Source organism: Sarcophilus harrisii, chromosome 2, assembly GCF_902635505.1.
Source record: "Sarcophilus harrisii chromosome 2, mSarHar1.11, whole genome shotgun sequence".
NCBI classification, from domain to species: Eukaryota; Metazoa; Chordata; class Mammalia; order Dasyuromorphia; family Dasyuridae; genus Sarcophilus; species Sarcophilus harrisii.
In genome coordinates this window covers 77915575-77940973 of record NC_045427.1, presented here as the reverse complement: position 1 = coordinate 77940973, position 25399 = coordinate 77915575, and the positions used below count along the sequence as shown (strand labels likewise).

Sequence of the window (25399 nt, the reverse complement as noted above, 5' to 3'; positions counted from 1 at the left end):
ATGGACCAGGCCATCCTCAGCAACGAGATCAACCAAATCATTTCTAATGGAGCAGTAATGAACTGAACTAGCTATGCCCAGAAAAAGAACTCTGGGAGATGACTAAAAACCATTACATTGAAATTCCCAATCCCTATATTTATGCACACCTGCATTTTTGATTTCCTTCACAAGCTAATTGTACAATATTTCAGAGTCTGATTCTTTTTGTACAGCAAAATAACGTTTTGGTCATGTATACTTATTGTGTATCTAATTTATATTTTAATATATTTAACATCTACTGGTCATCCTGCCATCTAGGGGAGGGGGTGGGGGGGGTAAGAGGTGAAAAATTGGAACAAGAGGTTTGGCAATTGTTAATGCTGTAAAGTTACCCATTCATATATCCTGTAAATAAAAGGCTATTAAAAAATAAATAAATTTTAAAAAAAATTTTAAAAATTACTTGTTAAAATAACATTTAGATGTTAGTAAAAATCAAGATGTAATTTTTTTCTGCCCAAATTCATGAATTCCCTTGTAAGGGATATGTGGATATTGAATTAAAAAACACCTTCCACCAAGCTGGAAAAGGTAGGTTAAGAGCTTTCTTAATAGATAAATAATATTTCTTGGCTGAGGGACCAGTCTACTTAAGTTCAGAAAACTTTATCTTTAGGTTGACTTCATAATGATGGATTTTATTTGAGCTCACAGTAACTTTCCAAGAGTATCTATGACCTTAAAGGAATCACGATCCTGTATTAGTGAAGAGGATGTAGCATGGTACTCGTTCAACTGGAGATGTTAAAATATATTAAAAGTTGAATTTTTTTTAATTATAGTTTTTATTGACAGTACATTATGCATGGGTAATTTTTACAACATTGTCCCTTACTCACTTCTGTTCTGACTTTTCCCTTCCCTCCTTCCACTCTTGCCCCTAACAGGCAGTCTCATACATGTTAAACATGTTAAAGTATATCTTAGATACAATATATGTGTGCAGATCCATACAGTTCTCTTGTTGCATAAGAAAAATCCGATTCAGAAGGTAAAAATAACCTGGGAAAAAAACCAAAAATTCAAGTAGTCCACATTCATTTCCCAGTGTTCCTTCTCTTGAGTGTAGCTGATTCTGTTTATCATTGATCAATTGGAACTGAATTAGATCTTCTCTTTGTTGAAGAAATCCACTTCCTTCAGAATACATCCTTATACAGTATCGTTATTGAGGTATATAATGATCTCCTGGTTCTGCTGATTTCACTCAGCATCAGTTCATGTAAGTCTCTCCAAGCCTCTCTGTATTCATCCTGCTGGTCATTTCTTACAGAACAATAATAATATTCCATAACATTCATATACCACAATTTGCCCAACCATTCTCCAATTGATGGGCATCCCTTCATTTTCCAGTTTGTGGACACTACAAACAGGGCTGCCACAAACATTTTGGCACATGTGGGTCCCTTTCCCTTCTTTATGATCTCTTTGGGATATAAGCCCAGTAGTAACACTGCTGGATCAAAGGGTATGCACAGTTTAATAACTTTTTGAGCATAATTCCAAATTGCTCTCCAGAATGGCTGGATCCATTCACAATTCCACCAACAATGCATCAGTGTCCCTGTTTTCCCACATCCCCTCCAACATTCGTCACTCTTTTCCTGTCATCTTAGCCAATCTGACAGGTGTGTAAGTGGTATCTCAGAGTGGTCTTAATTTGCATTTCTCTGAGTGATTTGTAACACTCTTTCATATTAGTGGAAATAGTTTCAATTTCGTCATCTGAAAATTGTTCAAATCCTTTGACCATTTATCAATTGGAGAATGGCTTGATAAAAGTTCTTTATTGAACACATTTGGGTTTGGGTTAAGTCATTTAATCTGCGAATGCTCTAGGCAACTTTTTTTTTTTTTTTTTTTTTTTGCTTAGACAGTTGAGGCTAAGTGACTTGCCCCGGGTCACACAGCTAGGAAGTATTAAGTGTCTGAGGTCACATTTGAACTCAGGTCCTCCTGACTTCAGGTCTGGTGCTCTATCCACTGTGCTATCTAGTTGCCCCTTCTAGGCGATTCTTAATGACTATATACATTGCAGAGAAGGGAGTTCCTCTTAGAGTTGAAATCACAGATCTAGGTCCCTATCACTCATTGAAGAAAACTTTAAATTCATTTATTTTACTTTATTTGAATTTCAGAGTTCAAAATATATCTATTTTCATCTCAGTATTCAAAAATAATTAACACAGAAAATAAACATTTAAAGGTAAGCTGGAATGGAGTGGCATTTTAGAACTACTCATCTATTTTTCCATAATAAATATACATTGGGTATTTTAGTCAAATAATATAATTTCATTTGGGAAATTTTCTAATAATTAATACATTACTTTTTTGGTTGTGCCAGCAAAACAGTCTTTCAAATTAATGTTTGATGTACATTCAGGAAATACTTATTGAGCATAATTATGGACTCCATAATACTTAGATGGCTAAAGCATGATTATTGTACTGGGAAAAATTTACACTCTTTGGTTCATGGGGCAAAGGTTTCTTTTTTTTTTTTTTTTAAATAGCTTTTTATTTACAAATTATATGCATGGGTAATTTTACAGCATTGACAATTGCCAAACCTTTTGTTCCAATTTTCCCCCTCCTTCCCCCCACCCCCTCCCCTAGATGGCAGGATGGACCAGTAGATGTTAAATATATTAAAGTATAAATTAAATACAAAATAAGTATACATGACCAAACCCGTTATTTTGCTGTATAAAAAGAATTTGACTCTGAAATATTGTATAATTAGCCTGTGTAGGAATTCCAAAATGCCAGCAGGCAAAAATATAGGGATTGGGAATTCAATGGAATGGTTCTTAGTCATCTCCCAGAATTCTTTTGCTGGGTGTAACTGGTTCAGTTCATTACTGCTCTATTGGAGCTGATTTGGTTCATCTCATTGCTGAAGAGGGTCAGGTCCATCAGAATTGATCATCATATAGTATTGTTGTTGAAGTATATAATGCTCTCTTGGCCCTGCTCGTTTCACTCAACATCAGTTCGTGTAAGTCTCTCCAGGCCTATCTGAAATCGTCCTGTTAATCATTTCTTACCGAGCCATAATATTCCATAATACTCATATACCACAATTTATTCAGCCATTCTCCAACTGATGGGCATCCACTCAGTTTCCAGTTTCTGGCCACTACAAAGAGGGCTGCCACAAACATTTTTGCACATGTGGGTCCCTTTCCCTTCTTTATGATCTCTTTGGGATAAAAGCCCAGTAGTAACACTGCTGGATCAAAGGGTATGCACAGTTTGATAACTTTTTGAGCATAGTTCCAAATCGTTCTCCAGAATGGCTGGATGTATTCACAATTCCACCAACAATGTATTAGTGTTCCTGTTTTCCCACATCTCCTCTAACATTCTGCATTATCTTTCCCTGTCATTCTAGCCAATCTGACAGGTGTATAGTGGTATCTCAGAGTTGTCTTAATTTGCATTTCTCTGATCAATAGTGTCTTGAAGCATCTTTTCATATGGCTAGAAATAGTTTCAATTTCTTAGTCTGAGAATTGTCTGTTCATATCCTTGGGGCAAAGGTTTCTTATATATTCTCTCTCTCTCTCTCTCTTTCTTTCTTTCTTTTTTTGCTGAGACAATTGGGGTTAACTGATTTGCCCAGGGTCAGACACAGCTAGGAAGTGTTAAGTGTCTAGGGCTAGATTTGAATTCAGGTCCCTCTTCAGGGCTGGTACTCTATCCACTGCACCACGTAGCTGACTCATGTATCTTTTTTCTCAGTGTTCTAATGACCATTACTGATACTGTTTACTACTCTTGAAAATCACTATTGACTCTGATTTGTGCCAGTGTACCCTCTTGGAACAGCTAGGTGGTACAGAGGGCATAGAGTTCAGCCTGGAGTTAAGAAAACTCATCTTTCCAAATTCATCTGTCCTCAGACATATTACTAGCAGTTAAGTGAAATGGACAAATCACTTCACTCTGTAAAATGAGTTGGAGAAGGAAATGGCAAATTACACCAGTGTCTTTACCAAATGGGATCATGACTGAACAACATCCTCCTTTACCCCTCTTCCCCACTGCCAGAAGGAGAATGTTCAAAACTCTGGGATGTAGTTTTTTTTTTTATTAATTATTAAAAATAACATTTTATTCACTCCCTGTATTATATTGCAATCGTTTCTGGATATACTAAAACCCAACCCCCATCTTCATCCAGTTAGCTTTCTCTTATAAAAATGAAAACCAGTTAAAGCCAGTTTTCACTAAAATCATTTCTGACAAAATTCTTCAGTGATTTATAAGGCAAAGTTCTAAGCTGAGAAGGTAAGGGATTTTGAGGAGAGATGAAAAGGTTTGGAAAAGCTGCTGTAGAAGATAACTTTCCTATTATTGTCAAGGTTACCACCATCCTCCCAGTCATCCGGGCCCACCAATATTGGTTTTTATCTTCAGCTCCTCCCTGTTTTTCATCCAATTTATCCATTGCATTGCCAGATTTTGACATTTCTATCTTTACAAAAATCTCATTTAACATAGCCACAATTGTAGTACAGGCCCTTATCACTTCTTTCTAGGACTATTCCAACAGCCTTCTAATTATTCTCCTTTCCTCTTGCTTAGCTCCACTTAGCTGCCAGAATGCTTCAATGCAGAAGTCTGACAATGTCAACTCAGGACTTCTTAGGTGACTTCCTATTACCTCCAGAATAAAACATAACCTCCTTTTTCAGTTAAAGGTCTTCATAATTTCACACCTTCCTACTTTTCTATTCTTATTCTTGTCTCCCTTTACGGACACTATAATCCAGTTATTCTGGTGGTCTTCAAGTTATTCAAAAAAATACTATCTCCAATCTTCATATATTTATATTGGCTAGAATGTCTCAAAAAGGTATGATAGACAACTAAGTAAAGATTGCTCCCTTTCAAGCAAGAGAAAGAATGAGATATTTTAAAATGTCCTGCCAATTCTTTTATGAGGTTGTCTGTTCCTTGTTCCCATTGATCTATTTACCTTGTGACTGATTTTAGTAGTCCAGATGTATCATTAAGAGCTATTGCTTTCTCAGAATTTCATTCATGAGGATTTAATAAGTACTCTCTTGACAACTATCCCCTGTTGGTGGGTTGACAGTTCATCAGCACCGCTACATGATTAGTTTGTGATGCCAGTTTAGTCTTTTAACCATTTATTGAACTACTATCAAAACAGGACTACAAACCAATAGTTTCAGTGTATTCTTCACTGTATACTAAATTCTGCCATTTCAATTATTGTTAAACATCCCTGCATAAAAAGATGCATCTGGTTAACTGCTTTCTTTGCTACCTTAGTAATTGGTGGAATAATTAATATGAGTAAAGGATAAAACAAAAACTTTTTAGGAGAAATTAACAGACTGTTGCTGAAATAGTCTTTGTAGCATTTCTAGCATGGTACAATTTGTGCTCCACAGACAAAATCTTCAAGAATTTAGGATTGCCTATGAATTGGCAATAGGGCATCAGAAATAAAAATTTGTTGGGCAGAGAAGATAGAAGTAAAATGAGAATTAAGTAGCTTTACTTTGAATTTATTTTATCCTCTCCGTCCTGAGACAATACTTTGGTTATTATTATCTTCCCCCTCAGTTGTAGTAACACTTTTAGCATTAAAAAAAAGTATTCATATCTTTTGTTTTAATGTCACCTATATTTCCTAATGGATGCCTTATCACCCTGTAATAGGTTATATCTTATAATAAAAAGAGGGAGACGGAACAGTTTAGTAAAGCAATCCAAAAAAATCAAAAGCAATAGTCCTTAATTTAAAGGGTAGAGAAAGGATAAAATGATTTATCTTTTCTTTGGCGAAACAACATTTAACATTATTTCCCTACATTTATTTTTTAGTTTTATGTTCTCATTCTTTCTATTTGCATTAATTTATTAGATATGTCTGGTCCCACCCACCTCCCTCCCTACCTCCCCCTTCTCTTCAGTTCATACAACTCTTCCTGTGCTTTTCTTTATTCACTGTTTCTTTCCTTGAAGTGATTTTCTATTACATTCACGTGTAGCAACTTGTTCATCAGTAGGATGTTTTTCTGATTCTTTACTATTAAACCAGTGCTGTCCTATTTTGGCTTTTACAAGGAGAAATTGGCCTCTGTATATGTCTATTAGCAGGATATCTGGATTAGAGGAGAGATCTTATGACTTTCCTGAATTGTTGAATGAATTCATAGCTTTGCAGTGGTGCTTGAATTTGACTATCTTTTCCCTGCAAATTATCCAAAAGTAACTTATTCCTTGGTCAACTTTGCTAATTTGTTTTGTCAAGTGGTGTTCCAGCCTTGTCTTGATGTGCGTTTATTTCTCTTAGTAAATGATTTGGAATAGTGTTTCCTGTAAGTTGTTAGTAAGTTGTAATTTTTTTTTTAAAGAACTATTCCTATTTTTGACCACTTATCTTTTGGAATGTTGCTTTTGGTCTTCTCTTAGTTTCCTTTATAGCTTAGATATCAGATTCTTACCTAAAAAATTTTTTTTTGGCTGAGGCAATTGTGGTTAAGTGACTTGTGCAGGGTCACACAGCGAGGAAATGTTAATTAATGTCTGAGATCAAATTTGAACTCGGGTCCTCCTGACTTCAGGACCGGTGCTCTATTCATTGTGCCACCTAGCTGCTCCCTGAAATATTTGATAGAAGATTTTTCTACACTACTTTCCCATGTTAATTGCATCTTCTCTTATCCTACTTAAATTAATTTTTTCTTTGTAAACGTTTTTTAATTTCATTAATCAGAATTAAAGTTATCATGAATAAAATTTCCCTTTCTATTATTTCTTGCTGGATATTATTATTGCTATATACAAGTGTTGTGGATATTTGTATTTTTATTTTATATCTCATCTTTACTGAAAGTATTACTTCTCAATTTGGAATTTTTGGGGTCTGATTCTTTTGAATTTTCTGAGGAAACTATCATTTGATCAATAAATAGAGGTTAGTTATTTTTCTGGAGTCTATTCTTTAGTTGGGTTTTTCTTCCAACTGTCCTGCACTGTTTAATATTAGGGATACCCATTATTAATTTGTTCCAATTTTAGGTCATTTTATAAGGATTGAAAGTAATGGTGAAAAACATTTGATTATATATAGAATGAAAAAAATTATGTGCCAAGTTGAGATAATAGTGATTGCTGATTTTATACTTTGTAATTATTGTTGTATCCAAAGTTGTTCTCTTCCATTTTTTTTTTTTCCTTTAAGGGAAGCATTTTTATAATATTTTTCTTTTATCAGAATAGTCGGTTGCTTTTCTCATGAAGATAAAGTCAACAGAACTTTGTACACTTGCTTGAAAAACATAGGTTTTCTCATAGTTTCACACTCGATTGTTTTGTAATGGAACATTTCCTTCTTTGAATTTAAGATTTGTCCTATTTAGCTGAAGTTGCTTCAGGAGATAATAGTAACAAACTAGCTTTTTTTTTTTTTTTTTTTTAAACACTTTAAGGCTTATTAAGGGTTTTATATATTATCTCATTTGATCCTCATAATAACCTTGTGCTACTGCAATCTAAGTACCTTTCTATCTCAAAACTCAGAATGTTTCTTTATATATTATCTCCCCTCTATTAAAATGTGTTCTTTGAGAATAAAGATATTACTCCCATTTTATAGATGAAGATATCAAGGCTGGGAAGAGATTAAGTAACTTGTCCTAGGTCACACAAGTAATAAAAGTCTGAAACAAGATTCAAAGTCAAATCTTCCCAGTTCCAAGTACAATAACCGTCTAGTATTTAGTTGTTGTGGAAAAGGAAGAATGCAGAACTGGTTGTGCAAAGGCTTGGGAACAGGAAATGGGATCTTGGTTTGGTAAACTGGTTTGGCCAAAATGTAAAGGAAATGATGTGTATCCATCTCTTTCACTTCTGGGACTTGAGAGGTTAACAAAAGAATAAGACCAGCTGGTAATTGCTTGAAAAATAGTGCACCTTTATTTGGTACCTTTTAAATCATAGAGGAGAAGGCCTAAGGAGCTATCTGGAGGCAGAAATAAAAACTGCATGCTTCCTACACTTGGTTAGTGATACACTTCCAATTTATGGCATCAGGCAGTACCTCCAAACCAGAGGAAGAAAGGGGGAACTCAAACTACACTTCTCAGCAATATTAGAACACTTATTGAGAAAATACAATTTTGTACATTAACAAAATTGTCTTTAATAGGTATCAGAATATTAGAGTTCATTCCGAACAAACTTTTTGTAAACATAACATCTTGTGATCAGAACAGAATAACTTGTTAGCACTGTATATAAACAAAATTATCTTGGTTTTTTTTTCCCCCCCTCAGAAATTTAGTTCAGTAGCTATCTGCTTGGCATGTCTGTCTCTGTCCTTGGCCAGCCAGTGAGTGACTCAGCTTTCCTCAGGCCAAACTCCTTAGGATTAGCAAGCTCACTTTTCATTTGCCAATTGAATAGTTACATTTTCTAAAATGAGTTGTCTTTATACTGAAACTGCTGATTCACCTACCTGCTTTTTTTTTTTAGGGATTAGGGAGTTAAGTAAAATGGACCCAATCATGACAGGTTTCTTACTTTCCTACTGTTTCCAGTGTCTTTTTTTTCCTCCCTTACAGAGAGTAGGCGTTCTAGTAGGTAATGCAGGTTCCCTTGGGCTTTGAGCCTTTTATTTCTTTCTCCCTTCTCTGTGATTTGGGTTAAGATTTTACATTTGTTGTTTCTAGCAGCTCTTTTTGTGGTGGCAAAGAATTGGAAAATGAGTAGATGCTCATCAGTTGGGGAATGGCTAAATAAGTTATAGTATATGAAAGTAATCGAATATTATTGTTCTGTTCAAAAATGATGAACATTGATTTTAGAAAGACCTGAAAAGATTTACATGAACCAATATTGAGAGAAACATGCAGAACCAGGAGTATATTATACATAAAAACAGCAAGATTGTGTGATCAAGTGAAGAACTTAGATCTTCTCAGCAGTTCAGTCCAAGGCAATCCCAGTAAACTAAAACACCATCTGCATCCAGTGAGAGAACTATGGAGACTGAATATAAATCAACATATTCTGTATTCACTTTTTTTTCCCTTTTTCTCCGGTTTTTCCCTTTTGTTCTGATTTCTCTCTCCCAACATGATCATAGGAATTTTTTTTAAATGAATGTACATGTATAACCAGAAAAAAATAATTGTAATGAAAGATGATTTTACATTTGCTTTATTACCCCAGGTCTGCAAATTTTAGTTAATCCCACTTGAAACTCCCTTGCTCTGAATTCATTTATTTAAGTACCTTATCTGCAGAAGCTTATAAGATTTGCTGCCTGGAAATGATACTTTTTAGACAGAGAAATAGATTTATAGAGCCAGGAATAGTTACATCTGAAATGATCCTTAAAAGATCAGCTTACCTTCAATCTCAAACATGATTTAGTAGAGGAGCACAAATTCTAAGAAAGTCATGTGATTTTACCAAAGTCACACAGTAGCAAGGTTAGGAACTTAAATTCAAGACTTTTGCTTGTAGTTTCCTTTACGACATACTATATATTATACTCATACATGCATTTACATAACTAGTAGGTATCCTGAGCCAGAGGAGACTGGACATTCACTGTCTGAGACCCCTCTCAATAGAAAGAGAATTGTATTCCAACACATATCCCATACTATATGGACATATGTAACGTAAGTGTATTGGGAAGCAAAATAGACTGAGCACTCATTCTTGGAGAACCCCAATAGAAGAAGGAAGAAAAGTTAAATCTTTTCAGAATAGATTTTTCTCTTTCCTGCTCAAGGGCAACCTTTCTCACTTCCTTCTCCCTTGTCTCCTCGGCTTCTCCCCCCCCCCCCCCCCCCCCCCCCGCCCCCCAAAAAAATTCCCAATGGAATTTTTTGTATAAGACTAAAGATATTAATAAAATTATAACAGCTCAGAATTCCCAGTTATTTTTTTAAAATTTTCAAATTCAGACAGTATTTAGATATGGAGCCTAGTTACATTTTATGTGTTTGGATTCTTCCATTCCTTGGATATGTGTGTATATGTGCATACTGCATATGCAAATATGTATAAGCCTTCATGATTGATCATGGATTTTTTTTTAAGATGAAACAAAAATCAGGCCAAAGAAACAGCTTAAATTTCTTTTAAAAAAATACCACAAAAATGTCTTTTATGTAAATTGGGATGGGGAAGGGAACTGAGGGTTCCCTCAGAGTAAAACTGTTAATGTCTTGTAGGGTTTTTTTGTTCTGTTCTTCAAAGATTTGATATTTGCCTCTCCATGTTCTCTTGTTGGTGAACTTTTGTCATTTTTACAGTCTGTACTGCTGTCCTCTCACAGGCTTTCACAGGCAGAGTATATGTTGTCTTTCTCTTTCATCTGTCTCAGACTATCCCCCTTTAAAAATTATTGAGCTCAAAGACCTGGGGGAGTGGGGCAAGCATTTATTAAGCATCTATCATATAGGGAGGTACTGTGCTAAATGTTCAGGTTATAAAGAAGTGTTAAAAACAATTCTGGCCCCCAAGGAACTAAAATCTGATAATTGGGAAAGAAAATGTGCAATAGCTAGCTACAAATAAGATATACACAGGATAATTGAGGTGACATTTCAGAGACATGACATTAACATTAAGGAAAACCAAGAAAAGCTTTTTGCATAAGGTAGTATTTTAGATGAAACTTGGAGGAAGCCAGAGAAGTTAGGAGATAAGAGTAAGGAGAAAGAGAATTTTAGGTATGGGAGAAACAGAGAATGTAAATGGTGTAGTTTGGAGATGAAATTAGTGCCTTGTGTGAAGATAACAAGGAAAAGGCCAGTCATTAGGTCCATCTGGAAAGCGCTTTGTAAAGCACTTTAAATGACCAAACAGGATTTTCTGTTGGATCCTGGAAGTTGTAAGGGAGCCGCTAGAATTTATTAAATTGATGGAAGGTGATAAGATCAGATCTGCCTTTGTCTACTTGATATCTGAGTGGAGGAAGGATTAAAAGAGGAAGAGCTTTGAGATGGGAAATGCAAAAGAAGGTGATTATATTAAGTTTAGTTATTAAGTGATGAAAGCCTAGACCTAGGTGATATCAGTGTCAAAAGAGAGAAGAGAGCATCAATGAGAGGTGCTCTAAAAGGAGATCAAAAGTACTTGCAATAGATTGGTTAGAAAAATTTGAGGATAACACCAAGGTTGTCAGCTTGGTGAGTTTAGATTGGGAGGATGGTAGTGCCCTGAATAGTAATAGAAAGATTAGGAACAGTGGTGAATTTTCATATGAGATAGTAGAATCTTTTAATTGAAGAAATGTTATTTATTTAAGAACTAAGAACTAACTTCAATTGTTGTGTTTGTGTCCTGTGAAGTAACATTTTTTGAATTGTCAAAATAAGAATAACAATAAAATCTTCTGTTGAGTTGTAAAGAAAACACAAACCTTAAAATTGTTTTCAGAACTAACATAGTGATTTTTTTAAGTGCAAACTCTTATTCTAATTAATGAAAAATATAATTATGAGACTATTGTGTGGTTATAGGTAATAATTTATAGATCATAGACTGAAATGTAGAAGGAACCTTGGAAGTCAGCTAGTCCTCTACTTTTTCTTCATCCTAGCTTAAATAAAAACCTTCCTCTCTAGTCTCACAGCTAGCGTCCTCAAGTGAGCTCACCACACAAAAGTTCTTCTTGCCTTCCATTTCCTGTTGGGCACAGTGTGTCCTGAGGAAGGTTTACAGGGGCTAGGCTGGCCTTCTTCCATCTGAAGATCATCTGTCAAGATAAAGTACTGGATCCTGAAGGCAGCTCTCTCAAACCAATCTGAGTTGAATGTCTACTCAAACTCTAGTGCTGCTAGTGTGGCTCCAAATGCCCAAATCACAGTCACGTAGAAGACTGTTTTATGGAGAACTCACAAAACAAACGCTCCTACTGTGTCCCAAGAAGGGATATAAGGATTCTCTGAACTTGAGTGTCGTTTGTGAGATAGAGGAACCACTGGGACCTTCCACATTAGAGAACATGTACTTCAAGAGTGTAAAGGAACAGGAGTTGGGCAGACCCAGAGAGGTCTCCCTTCCAGGTCTTATAATGGGCTACTTGTGCCTAACTGGTGGTAGAGTTTTCCATCAGCATAGCCAAGCACTCTAAACCCCAACTTCTACCCTGTGCTGTCATTGGTCCTCTTTGAAAATAAATAATAAACAACATGCCCTTCATATCTCAGTGACTAGAAAATCATCCAGATCTCATTATAGTCCTTTCCTATTTCTAGATTTCTTGTAGTTTCTCATTTATTCAGATTTTAAACATCCCACCAGGACTGGGTTTTTTATTTTTATTTTTGGTTCATATTTACTAATCAGGACTTTGATCTTTTCTCAATTTTGGCAGGTAGGGGTAGATCTCAACTGTATTTCTTCCCACTGCTGTACCATCTTGACTGGCCACTCTAGGAAATGCTCTTAAAAGGAATTGATAATGTATATTCCCTAACCCTCCCAAAAAAAACCCTGTTTTATTAAATGGAAAGAAGAATATTTCAGATATATTGTTTACTTTTTATTTGTAGTATAATTTGCTAGCAACCTTCACAGTAAATCACATTTGGATTTTTAGATTTTTCATAGAAATAGTAAAGAAGGCATTTACACATTTTGCACACTTTATTGACCCAGTAATTTTTAGTAAACAAGGCCTTATTTTATTTTTGCGATAAAAATGGTGGAGAATTAGGATTATTTGTATAACTTCACATTTGTGAAATTTCTAGTCATAACAAGACAAAGACAAGCAATGAGCCAATAGATTTTATAGCCTAATTCAACTCCTTACCTGTGAATTTTTGTATCAGCTTTAGTACCACCTAGAGATCACACTGGGACAAGAAGCACTGATGAGAAGCATAAAAGGATAATCAAAAAAAAATTTTTTAATGGCATGATTAGAATTATTCTTTGTTTGGTTGTCTTGGATTTATAGAGCTGTGATCTAGAGTATCTGGAATTCATAGTAGCACTCTTTGATATTGATGTTTGTACTTAATGCTGTTTTATGATAATCAGGTGGTATGTTAAATGATCTAATTGGATTTTCAGTTAAGTAAACCTCAGGGGATGAGATGTTCTGGATAAGTCAAGAGCTACAGAAAGGAACATTTTTAATGTTAACTTTTCTAGTGAAATAGTTCCAAAATGTGACATGAGTATGTCCTTAAACACAGAGTATAATGCTTATAATTCAGATATTAGATTAATATATTCAACAATACTTCTACAACTTGTTTTTTTTTTTTTTTTTTTTTGGCTGAGTAATTGGGGTTAAGTGACTTGCCCAGGGTCACACAGCTAAGTATTAAGTGTCTGAGGTCATATTTGAACTCAGATCCTCCTGACTTCAGGGCTGGTGCTCACCAAATAGCTGCCCCTGGAACTTGCTTTCTTGATAAAGTCTGATGTCAGCTACTTTTTTGGTCTTTATTGCTCATAAAACTAAGTAAAAAATTTGTAGCTACAAAATCTTTTGATTAGTATCAAATTATTTACAAATTCAAAAGATAGAAGTAATCTTTCCCTTCCAGCAAAGTTCCTTCATTGAATTTACATGCCTTTTGATTTGTTAGCGGTTTACACAGTATCTAGATTACTAACAGCTAGCGAACCACAAACCAAGTACATGTCAGTTTTACTTGGACTGCTATTTCAAAGTAAGTTTTTAAAAATTTGTTCTTAGATAGGGATTTTTACAAATCCTATAGAATCTGTCTTTCTTAGAAGACAGATCTTTCTCAGAAGATAATATCTCTCCTGAGTTGATAATTATCTCCATGCCTCTTGATTTTATACTTCTTACAGAATTCTAGGCACAAGAATCATTTAAAATTATATAAATATCTCTTAATGCTTATAAAGAGATTTGGTTATTGATTGTATGAATGATAAACAGATTTAAGAAGTCACTTTTGCATTAGCATTTTGTTCTTTGATTAACATAATATATCTTGTCCTTGGCTTAACTCAACAAAGCAGCATTGGTAAGCATGTCAAATATCCTGGTTCCTTAGTGTAGTCTCCACTGTTGTTTAGCATCAGAAGTTTTTCTTTCTTCAGGCAAGGGTATGAATCTTAAGTACAAAAATAATAGAGAAAATATCTTTCCATCCATTCATATATTGGATTATATTATGTGAACAATATAAAAAGATATGACAACTTGTTATCATTTTCCAGTCACCAAAGGGCTCTACGTGGAGGATGCTCACACCATCAATACATATTTGGAGGATAAATGATTTTGAAGTGAGTTCTCTGAAATGATAATATATATATATATATATATATATATAGCATCAGTATGACATTATTCTATTTAAATCTGCAGACTTTTAATTGATCTATATATGTCTAGGAAAAATAAGATATCACTAAAATAAATACCTATTTAAATGTAAAACTTTTGGAGGATAAATGATTTTGAAGTGAGTTCTCTGAAATGATGACAAAAATCTTATACACAGTATGTGAAGGTTTTTTAAAACTCGTTGTGCTTTCAATGGCATCATACCTTAATTTGCAGCACCAGAGAAAACTAGAGAATTCCATTGCTCACTCAACTGTAGTGCATAAAACATTTAGACCTGGAGTCAGGAAGGTCAGTTAAAATCCAGAAATGGAGACTAATTGGCTGTTTGATATTAGGCAAATTATCTAAACATTGTTCCCACCAGTGTCCTCATCTATAATATAGGATAACAGCACCAACTTCTCCAGATTGTTTTGCAGATCAAATGAGACATTTATAAATCAATTTGCAAATCTTAAAACACTATATGAATGCTAGTCCTTAATATTTTAATATTGAGTCATAAAGGTACTATCTCATTTCATTCATATTCTTTTCATTGCTTATTTTCTATTTGTAAATTCCCAGAGAACACAGAATTTCTATTAATATATTTATTCCACAGAGAGACCATCTTTCCACTAGAGAGATGTATGACTGGAAAAGGAGTTGGATGAATCATGTCTTGAGAGGGCATTGATGAGCAACTCTGTGTTCATGTGGCATTCACTTGACATCAAGAATTCTAGTAGACTTGAAGCATGTTGGGCAGACTCTCTGGAGGGAGAATACTTAAAAGAGGCACACAGGGAAGAGAGTATGTAGATGGGTTGCTATCTATGTGGATGAATTCACAGATTCATAGAGAAACTTTTATAACACCTTAAAAGATAAGGTTAGCAGTTCACTAAATAGGTAATAAATGATCAACTTTTCTTATTTACTAGATTTTATTTTCTTATTTACTAGATTAGTACCTAGAATAGTAATTTTTCAAATTAGTTTTTTTAACAATTGCTTTTTGGGCACCTACTTTGGCACCACATTTAAAATTTTTATTTGTGGCCAGCAGATGATATCCTAGCAGTCTTTCTCCAGCATAAAATCACCTCAGAAAATACTAACTCCAATTTGTATGGCAGACTAGATTAAGAAGCCTGAAGCAGGCCTGGAAATTAAAGTCTTTGGAAGATCTTTTAAACTATGACCAGACTTGAATCTCTATACTCTCAACTCTCAGGGTCACTCAGATAACACATAATGTTGGGAAACTAAAAAGTACGATACCGGTATATATACTAGTAACATACTAGTAATGTGCCATTCTGTCAAGTTTCCCTGGCACATACTTGAATTCTCTTGGCCATTGGTAACACAACTAAAAATATATATTGTCATCAAAGTCATTGTACCTCTCTCTTCCTGTCATAGAAGTAGATTAATGAGGATAATTTAATGAGAAGATGGATTTATCATCTTAGGGACTTTAACTTTTTAGGGAAGGGCAGTTAGCCCCAGGTTTTTGTTTTTTGTCTGCTTGTAGTCAATGCTAGAGTCCTAGAATTTTTTTAGGAACTATACAACAGCAGTATTTTGCAGCTATCATATTTCTAGTTTGCATTCTTAAGAACAATTATCTGTAGAGGGCTGTAATTCTGGAGAAATATACTTGAAACAAGGATACTTGCAGGAAGTTGTTTACTCAGTGGAATTGATGAGATAATGGTTGTCTAGTTTACATATACTTAGTACTTAGCATGGTGATGTAATAGTTCTACAGTTGATGTAATTGTAATAGGGTATTTAAGGGCTGAGAGAGCTGGGAACAAAGGCAGACTCAGAGTGAGACTGGTTGAGACTGGGTCAGACTGCTGGAAACAGAGACTGACAGACACGGACTGTGAAGGAGACAATAAAGACTTTGGACTCTATTCCTGACCATTCTCATGATGTCATCCTGCTGAGACCCAGGCCTGTCCAGAGGACTTCCAGAAAGCTAGCCCGAACATTATAATTACCTTTAAGCAGGAGACTCCATAAGAGAATAATCCAACCTAAAAATTTTAAATAATATTAATTTTCTTTATGAAACCTTGGCCACTGAATCAGTTAGAAACTGCAGAATGTAGTTCTTCTAAGAAGGCCAAGATATCAAATCATAATGATTAAAAATCAGTTTTTATGAGGGGAGGGTAGACACTCAAAAGTTTGAAGTTGACTTATTGGTTTGCTTAAAGGTCCAAAATGAAGCTGCACATATACCAGACATTTTTTTTTTCCCCCCACACAAAGCATCTTGAAGAGTAGTCTGGAATATTTTCCTTTGTGATGAGCTAATATGCTGCCAGCTAAGTCATATGCTGGAAAATATTTCAGAGTTGAAAAGGCAAAAAAATAAAAAGTATCATTTTAGTTGAATGCTTTTTCAGTTGACTCTGAAGAATTGATTTTAAAGCTTTTTATTTACAAAACGTACGCATAGATAATTTTCAACGTGTCCCCTTGTTAAACCTTGTGTTCCAAATTTTTTTCTCCCTCCCTCTCATCCTCTCCCCTAGATGGCAAGTAATCTAGTATATATTAAACATGTGTAAGTCTTCTATACATATTTCCACAATTATCATGCAGCACAAGAAAAATTAGATCAAAAAGGAAAAAAATGAGAAAGAAAACAAAATGCAAGCAAACAACAAAAAGAGTGAAAATACTATGTTGAGATTTATGCTCAGTACCCATAAGTCCTGTCTCTGGGTGCAGATGCCTCTCTTCATCACAAGACCATTGGAAGTGGTCTGAATAATCTCATTGTTGAAAAGAGCCACGTTCATCAGAATTAATCATCCTATAATCTTGCTGTTGCTGTGTACAATATTCTCTTGGTTCTACTCACTTCACTCAGCATCAGTTCATGTAAATCTCTCCAGACTTCTCTGAAATTATCCTCCTGACTTTTTTATAGAACAATAATTGAAGAATTGGTTTTTAAAATGCATGTCTTTTGTGTTATGCTAACGGAAATTGAGGTTTACTGACAAATTTCAAACTGAAGAGTCTTTTGAATTATTTTGTTTTACAAGTAGAAATTATTGTAGTGTGATAAAAATTACACAAATTTATCAACTTTAGATTCAAATCCTGACAGATTCTTACAGTTCATAGATCTAGAACTAGAAGGCATTACAGAAGCCTGGTCATCCAATACCCCTAATTTTACAAATGAGAAAAATACTGCCCAGGGGGATTAAGAGATTTAACTTCAGTTCAAAGAACCAATTTGGAACAATAGGAACATTCTATGCCTTAATGAAATGTGACCTTAGGAATCTTAGAATCATGAGGCTGGACTGACGGATGTTTAACTTGTTTTTAGTTCTTAACATTTTACAAGTGAGTCTTTTATAAACTGTGCCCTAGAGTTTGTAAGACTGGGGTTGAAGTCTTACCTTTAATTCTTACAGGCTGTATGATTTTAGACAAGTCCTTGAAACTCTTCAAGGCTGAATTGCAGTGTATGTTTGGAGCCGCTTCGGTGGAGGAATTTTCTCATTGGGAGCATTTTATATATAAAACCACAAGTGCATTTTTAAAAAAGCACAGACTATATATTAAATATCGATTAAATATCCTTTACCTTTTGGCAGTTATATTTTATGCATGATTGTTAAAAGAAGTTGAATTTATTTTTAGCGAATCTTGACTACAAAAACCCTTGTGAGACATCGAATTTAATCATGTTTGTGACTAGCAGATTGTGCCCTCCTGTGGTCAGCTATGCTTCAGCTCTAAAATTTTGTATGTATAATCTTTCTATTTGTGAACTATTTAAGTTATACATACTCTATTAGCACTTGTGCTATGAATACTCTTATTACTTATTCTGGCAGGATCTCATTGCACTTTTAAAGGGCTCAGGATAAAGTCTTGCTTTATTCTACCAGATTTCAGATACAATATTTTCCTAGGGCAGGAGTTCTTAACATGAGTTCTTTGGCCTTTTTTTTTTTTTTTTTTTTTTTTCCTCTTATACCTTACTCCTTTCTACGGACTCTGTGATTCAGTATCTATGCCCTACTTGCTTTTCCTCACACAAGACACTCATCTTCTGACTAGAAATTTTCATTGCTTGTGCTCAGTGCCTGGAATCCTTTCTTTTCCTCCTCACTTCTGCCTTCTGGCTTTTCTGACTTTCTTAATTTCTCAGTTAAAAATCAGACCTTCTGCAAGAAGCCTTTTCTGATCCCCTTCAATACTAGTGTTTTTCCTCTTTCGTTATTTTTAATTTTTTTTAATTTTTAATTTATCCCTTCAATCTTTTGTTTACATATCGTTTGTCTCTCATTAGACTATGAACAGGGACTGTTTTTTGACTTTTCTTGGTATTTCCAGTGGTTAGCACAGTGTCTGCTACATAATGGATGATTAATAAATCCTCATACTGTCTTTTGAAAATAAACTTTCTAGGTAATTGCTAGAACATATATATTTAATAAGGTGCAACCAAGATACCTGTTGTGACTTAACATTCATCCAACAGTTAGTCACTTTCTAGAATCCTTTTTCTTTAAAAAAAAAAAAGATTATTTTTGTTTTTACATCATATTTATTTTCAGATGTAGCTCTTTCACCCTACCCAGCAAAAACATGCTAAAATATTCACCACATGCATATTCCACACCCACAGTTGTATATCTTTGCGGTGAAGGGAGTCATTATAATCACATATCATTCAGTTTCTTTTTGTTGTAATTGTACTTTTTTCTCTTCACCTGGTCATGTGTAGTTATTTTCCTGGTTCTGCTTATTACAGTTTGTATCTGTTCATTTCGGGCATCTATCTGATCTTCATATTTACCTTCTGATATGCTAATATTCCATTCAGTATCACACTTTTTAACGCTAAATTTCATTTTGTTCTTCTATAGTGTGCTTATTGCTTATGTGTCAGTTTCTCTCCCTATATTTTTCTGAATTCTTCTTATCCATTATTTTTCATACTAAAGTAGCACCTTGCCACGTTTTTGTGCCATAATTTGTTTAGCTATTCCCTCATTAATATAAACACCTACTTTGTTTTTTTAATTATTTTTTTTGGTATTCCTAAAAGCACTGTAATAAATATTTTCATTCATATATGAGAACTTTTTTCATATAGGATTCTGTTTTAGGGCCTAGTTATTTAGTTGAAATATATCCAAACTGGTCTTACTGTCATGCTAAAGGAGCAAATTTAAACCATGAATAAATTAAATTAGCAAAGAATTTCACATTTTTACTATTATATTTTAAAATGTAAATTATCATAATATGACATATTGTTAAAGAATCAAATGTTAACCTAACATATCCTTTAAATAAAACTTTAAAATGTTCAAAATGACCTTTAAATAAAACTTTAAAACTTTTTTTTCCTTCTTTCTTAGGCTCGAAATGTTAACACTGGTGAACTGGCAGCAATTAAAGTAATAAAATTGGAACCAGGTAAAGTTTCCTATATTCTAGAATATGGTGTTTTTCTGGAGATTGTTGACTATGAATCTTTGTGAAATGTTTCTACCTACATTTACATTTCCTTTTACTTCAATTAGGTTTATATGAAATTATTATTATATGCTGTGTGATATAAATTTGACTTGCAACATAATTAGGGAATTCTTGAGATGAAGGGGATGGACAATTAGTACTCCTTGGGAGTGGATTTTTAATTGAGAGAATATGAAAATGAAAAATAGGGAATTGTGGGTTTTCTGAAGACTAGGCCATGGTTATATACCCATGTATCTTCATATATCTAGTTTCCCTGATAAGAGAGTTTAAAAGATGAGAAAATTCAAAGTTTGAAAGATCATTTTGAAGATTAAGAAGCTAGAACATACAGAAAGATAATACTTTTGACAGATTTCTAGATACTAGTAGAGTTTTTTTTTTGTTAGAAGCATATTAATATTCCTTCCACTTGAATTACATTTCCTTTTACTCACCTAGCCTTTCCCATAGAATTGGAAACCTACAAAAGGTCTTTGATTGTCTTCCTAGCTATGAAGACCATGATTTGTGGGGTGCTCTTGGTTGGAGACTAGTACTGGTTCTGGGCTGTGTACATTATGACCTGGCTTCCTTGTTCTTTCCTCAGATCTGTATCTCTTCCAGTCTTAGGTTACTTTAATTTGGGTTATCATACATATTGTATTCTCATCCACAAACAGTGATGGTGTGGGGTGTGGATTCCTATGAGACTATCATAGCAAAAGATCAGTGATTCACAGAAAGATCAATATGAAATGAGGAAAGTAAGCAGCTGGTTTGATAAGGAAAAGAATCATTGATCCATTGCTCTTTTCCCCAGTTTTTTCAAAAGTCTGGTAGTGTAAATATTGCGAGTAGGTACCCAGATTGGCTAAGGTTTTCCAGGACTTTGCAAGAATTTGATAACATTCAGCCCACTGTTTGAATGCCACTGTGATTACTTGAAAGGTATATATGATATATGCTATGAGTCACCATGCTAGTAACTGATATTTGGAACTGTGGATAAACAGGGGGAAATAAGGAACTTACCTATTATTCAAGAGATCCCAGCTTTACCACTTGGTACCCGTGTCGCCTGGGGAAAATTACTTAACAGCTCTTACACTAATTTTACTCATATATAAAAAATGAAAAAAGTTGGAATAGAACTTTTAACTAAAACTGTGACCTTCTGGTCTGATAAAGATATGTGAAATAGGTAGATATAGTTGTTTTAAAACATTTTATAGTATAAAGTAAGGCAGCCCAGTCTCCTCATGATGGTACAGATCCTATTTCAGAGTTTATTTCTGTCCACACATTGAATTAGGTATGATGTGATTTGGAAAGGTGACTCTTCATCTGAGTAGATATGAATAAAGCAGTCCAAAATGTGAAGTAGACTGACCTCCATTCCAAAGTGATATGTGAGAGATAGATGAGAGACAGAGTATATGGATAGTATCAGCTAGAATATAGTTTTGGCCCTTAAAAGGGAAGGAACCATCTTGATTGGGTGATTATCATTACTCAAATGTCATTCATTTCTTGGAATAGGGCAAATAAATAAATGATGAAATGTAATTTTACTATTAAAATACAGTTAGGGTTAAGTGGGGATTTCCAAGATATGGAAAATTGCCAAACTAGCATACTGGGTTTATGGCCTTGACTCACATTTCATGCAACTAGGCATTTTAACTAATGTTATCTCAATCTAAACCACTAGAAATTATTGCCATCTTTGTATTAAGGTCTTGAATAGCTCTATCTCTGTCATGGCAGAGAAAGCATAGAATCTTATTAGAAGTAGTATGCCAGAGAGTTCTCTTCAAGATAGTGGAGTGTAAAAAGAAGCAGAAAATTCCAGCTCTCTAATAGCTATTCCATCAAAATTAAGAAATAGAATAACAAATTTAGAAATGATTAAGAAATCCAAGAAGAAACGCCAATAGATCCAAATTGACAGTCTAGGTTTCAGCAAGGGAAGGTTCCAAACAGAAAGTCCTAACCTGGAAGTACAGCACATGGAAGTGTTCTAGCATAGACCTGTCAGTCAATACACTTTGAATGCCTACTATGTACCAGGCACCTGTATTTAGTGCTGGGAATATAAAAAGAGGCAAAAGAAATGATGAATTTTTCTCACCGTTTAAGTTTATAGACCCTCTGAAGAATCTATCCATGAGTTTTATCTTTGTCTTAGAAGAGCCCCTCTTCTGGGAGGAAAGAATAATAGGATAAGCAAGTGAGTAGAGATATGCAAAAATTAACTAAAGTAACAAATTCTTTGAAAATTAGATTGAAGTAGATAGAAATCAACATATAATGAAAGTGGCATTTGTTGGTGAGAGCTGTGGGGAATACAAGCTCGCTGTTAGTGGAGGTATAAAAATATGAGCTCACTGTTAGTGGAGCTGTGAATTGGTCAATCTATTCTCAAAAGCAAATTTTGAATTGCATGCAAAATTCACTAAATTATTATACCTTTTGACCCAACAATGCTACTAGTAGGAAGATTATTATTTAATCCAAAGAATTAAAGAGAGATTAAAGTAAGAAGGAAATGACTCATGTGTACAAAAATATTTATAGTATCACTTTTTGCTGCAGGAGAGAAATGGGGAACAGGTAAAAAAAATAATGGTATGAATGAAATGGAATGTTACTGTGTCATGAAAGGGATGGTTTCAGAGGAACTTGGCTAGATGTTTATCATTAGAAAACAACTTGGAAAAACTTTTTAACATTCCAATGAATGCAGTGGCCAACCACAACTTTGGAGGACTGATGCAGTAGCATGTTACATACCTTTTGACATAAGGATGAAAGATTCAAAATAAAGAATGAGACACACCCATTTTTCACATACTAGGTGTGTGGATTTGTTTGAGTTAACTGTTTATTTGTTATAAGAATTGTTTGGGTTTTTTGGGGGGGGATGGTTTGGAGATTGCCACGAAAAGAAAGATGATCAGTGATATTTTTCCTTAAGTAGTTTTCTTGGTGGATGTGAAACATAGCAGATCCTTCTTTAAGATGATATATTCCTTTTCTTCCCTGGCATCTAGTAGCACAGTGTATAGTGTGTCTTGAAAATAGTAGCATTATCTGAAAAGTCACAGAAGTAGTAGTAACTGCAGCATCAGCAGCAGCGGTGGTAGTAGTGTCATAGGGTCATTTTTCCTTTGTTTTTCTTTTCTAAAGGCATGTCAAAAATTAATCCTTTGTATATGTTTGGTTGAATGTCTTAGTTGTATTCATTCTATTAGAGTGATCTGTATTAATGATTTTCAAATTTTTGACTTCAGACCTCTCCTATACTCTTTAGATTACCAAAGTATAAAATTGGTCTTTCCACAAGCCTTAAAGAAAACAGGACTTTTATAAAATAACCAATTAAAGCATAATGTGACTCTTCAAAAGCAATGAATAAAAAACACTTTAAGGGAAATATACACAAAAGCGCCAGAAATAGAATTGTATGTTATATAAATTTAACATACATTTAACATACCATAACATAAATTTAACACAAATTTAAAGATATTCAGGAATCTGTTTTCAATATATCAGTATCACAGAAAAGATCCTAAAGGAATGGAAAAATGAAATTTAATTATTAATTATTAATGATCATGGGGGAAAAAGGTGGTGAGGAGGTTACAAAGAAAACATTTATTACCAGCTTGATATTTACTGAGGTTTTGATGTTCAGTTGTTTTTCAGTTGTGTCCGAATCTTTGTGACCCCATTTAGGCTTTTCTTGGCAGAGATACTGGAGTGGTTTGCCATTTTTTTCTCCAGTCCATTTTACAGATGGGCATTGGTTGGTGGTTGTCCTTTGTACTCAAAAAGGACCAAAATGAAATCACTGTGTTAGAGTCAAGTTAACAGTGCATCTGACTGTGGTTGATCAGACCAATATGAGCTCAGAATGCTCTGCCATAGGTCGGTCACAAAATAGTCCCCATGAACATTTGTGGTGGATTCTCTAATTTTGTATATCTCACGTTTCTTTTGGAGTAATTCATTTCTGCTTTGCTTAGAGAGCACAGCACCTTCTCTGATAAGGGGCACACCATGCTGGGAGTTCCTGTGCAAGTGTCTCCCATGTCATACAACCAATTCAAAATTTCTTGAATGTGTTTTTATATTGCTTTTTCTGACCACCTTGTGAAAAAAACAAATGGGGAACTAAGTTTCTGAAGCCACATGATTTCGCACTAATTGGTTTGAGCAACAGTGCACCATAGAGCCACCTCTGTGAGATTCATAACTATACAAAATGATTAGTCTAAAATTCATGAAAAAAAAAAGTGAACAAAGAATTTAGATTGCCCAGTCTATTAAAATAATTAATCAATGTATATAATTAGGTACTGCAGAACAAAATGAGCTAGAGTACGTTAGGGTAATCACGTAGCACTTTCAGTGATCCTAATCTCTACCCCAAACACTAATCTTTTACTACCAATATTTTCCTGGTGATAACTAGGCAGCTCTGAATCCTGGAACGCCACAATTACAAATTACCAAAGGACAGTGAAAAGATAACACAAAGGGTGTAAGTAAGCTACAGTTATGTTGGTTATTTTAACTTGGTTTTGGTAATTGTTGCGTTAAGCATTAAAAGTATTTATGACCAGTAAAGGAGGTAGGTGATTCATTATACATGAGCAAGGGATGACAAATGATGATTTGATTGTTGTAGGGACAGGTTATAGGGAGTGGATTACATAGAACCTAATTCCCTCTTCCAATGTAGGTTGGCACCTTCTCTGCAATGGACCATTTTAGTTGCCTGTAAGCACTAAAAGAGGTTAAGGGACTTAACCCAGAGTCACACAATCATTATATGTCAGCAGTGGGACTTGAACCCAAGTTGTCCCAGATCTGAGCAGGTTCTTTCTCCATTACATTACTCTGTCATTCTTATTATGAAATGTCTAATATCTTGGGTAGATCTTCTGGAGAGTTGATGGAAGGATGTGGATAAGCCAGTCTCCCTATTGCTAAAATCAGGTGTCAATTGATGTAACAAAGTCTGTGTGGTGATACTTCTTCCATTCCTCTTAAGATCACTCCCGTCCCAAATATTAATAATATATTTTATTTATTTTATTTTATTATTATAATAATATTATAATAAATTTTTATTGACAGAACCCATGGCAGGGTAATTTTTTACAATTACCCTTTAGGGTATAAAATTTCCCTTAAACTTCATTCTATTCCGATTTTTCCCCTCTCTCCCTCCACCCCTTCCCCTAGATGGCAAGCAGTCCTATATATGTTGAATATGTCGAGTATATCCTAGAAAAAATATGTGTGAGAACAAAGTTTCTTGTTGAAGGAGAATTGGATTCAGAAGGTAAAATAACTTAAGAAAAGCAAAATGCAAATAGTTTGAGGGTAATAGTTTAATTTCTCATCTGAAAATTGTCTGTTCATTCCTTGACCATTTATCAATTGAGAATGGCTTGGTTTCTTCTAAATTAGAGTCAATTTTCA

General features: G+C 34.4%; 1 protein-coding gene across 4 annotated transcripts in view; it reads left to right on the top strand.

Annotated features, from left to right (window-relative positions):
• MAP4K3 (mitogen-activated protein kinase kinase kinase kinase 3) overlaps positions 1-25399 on the top strand; it is a 173232-nt gene that overhangs the window by 28675 nt on the left and 119158 nt on the right. For all 4 annotated transcript variants that reach the window (XM_031950390.1, XM_031950392.1, XM_031950389.1 and 1 more), the window contains exon 2: positions 19801-19858. In XM_031950390.1, coding sequence (XP_031806250.1) covers positions 19801-19858 — 58 coding nt within the window. The remainder of the gene's footprint in view (positions 1-19800; positions 19859-25399) is intronic.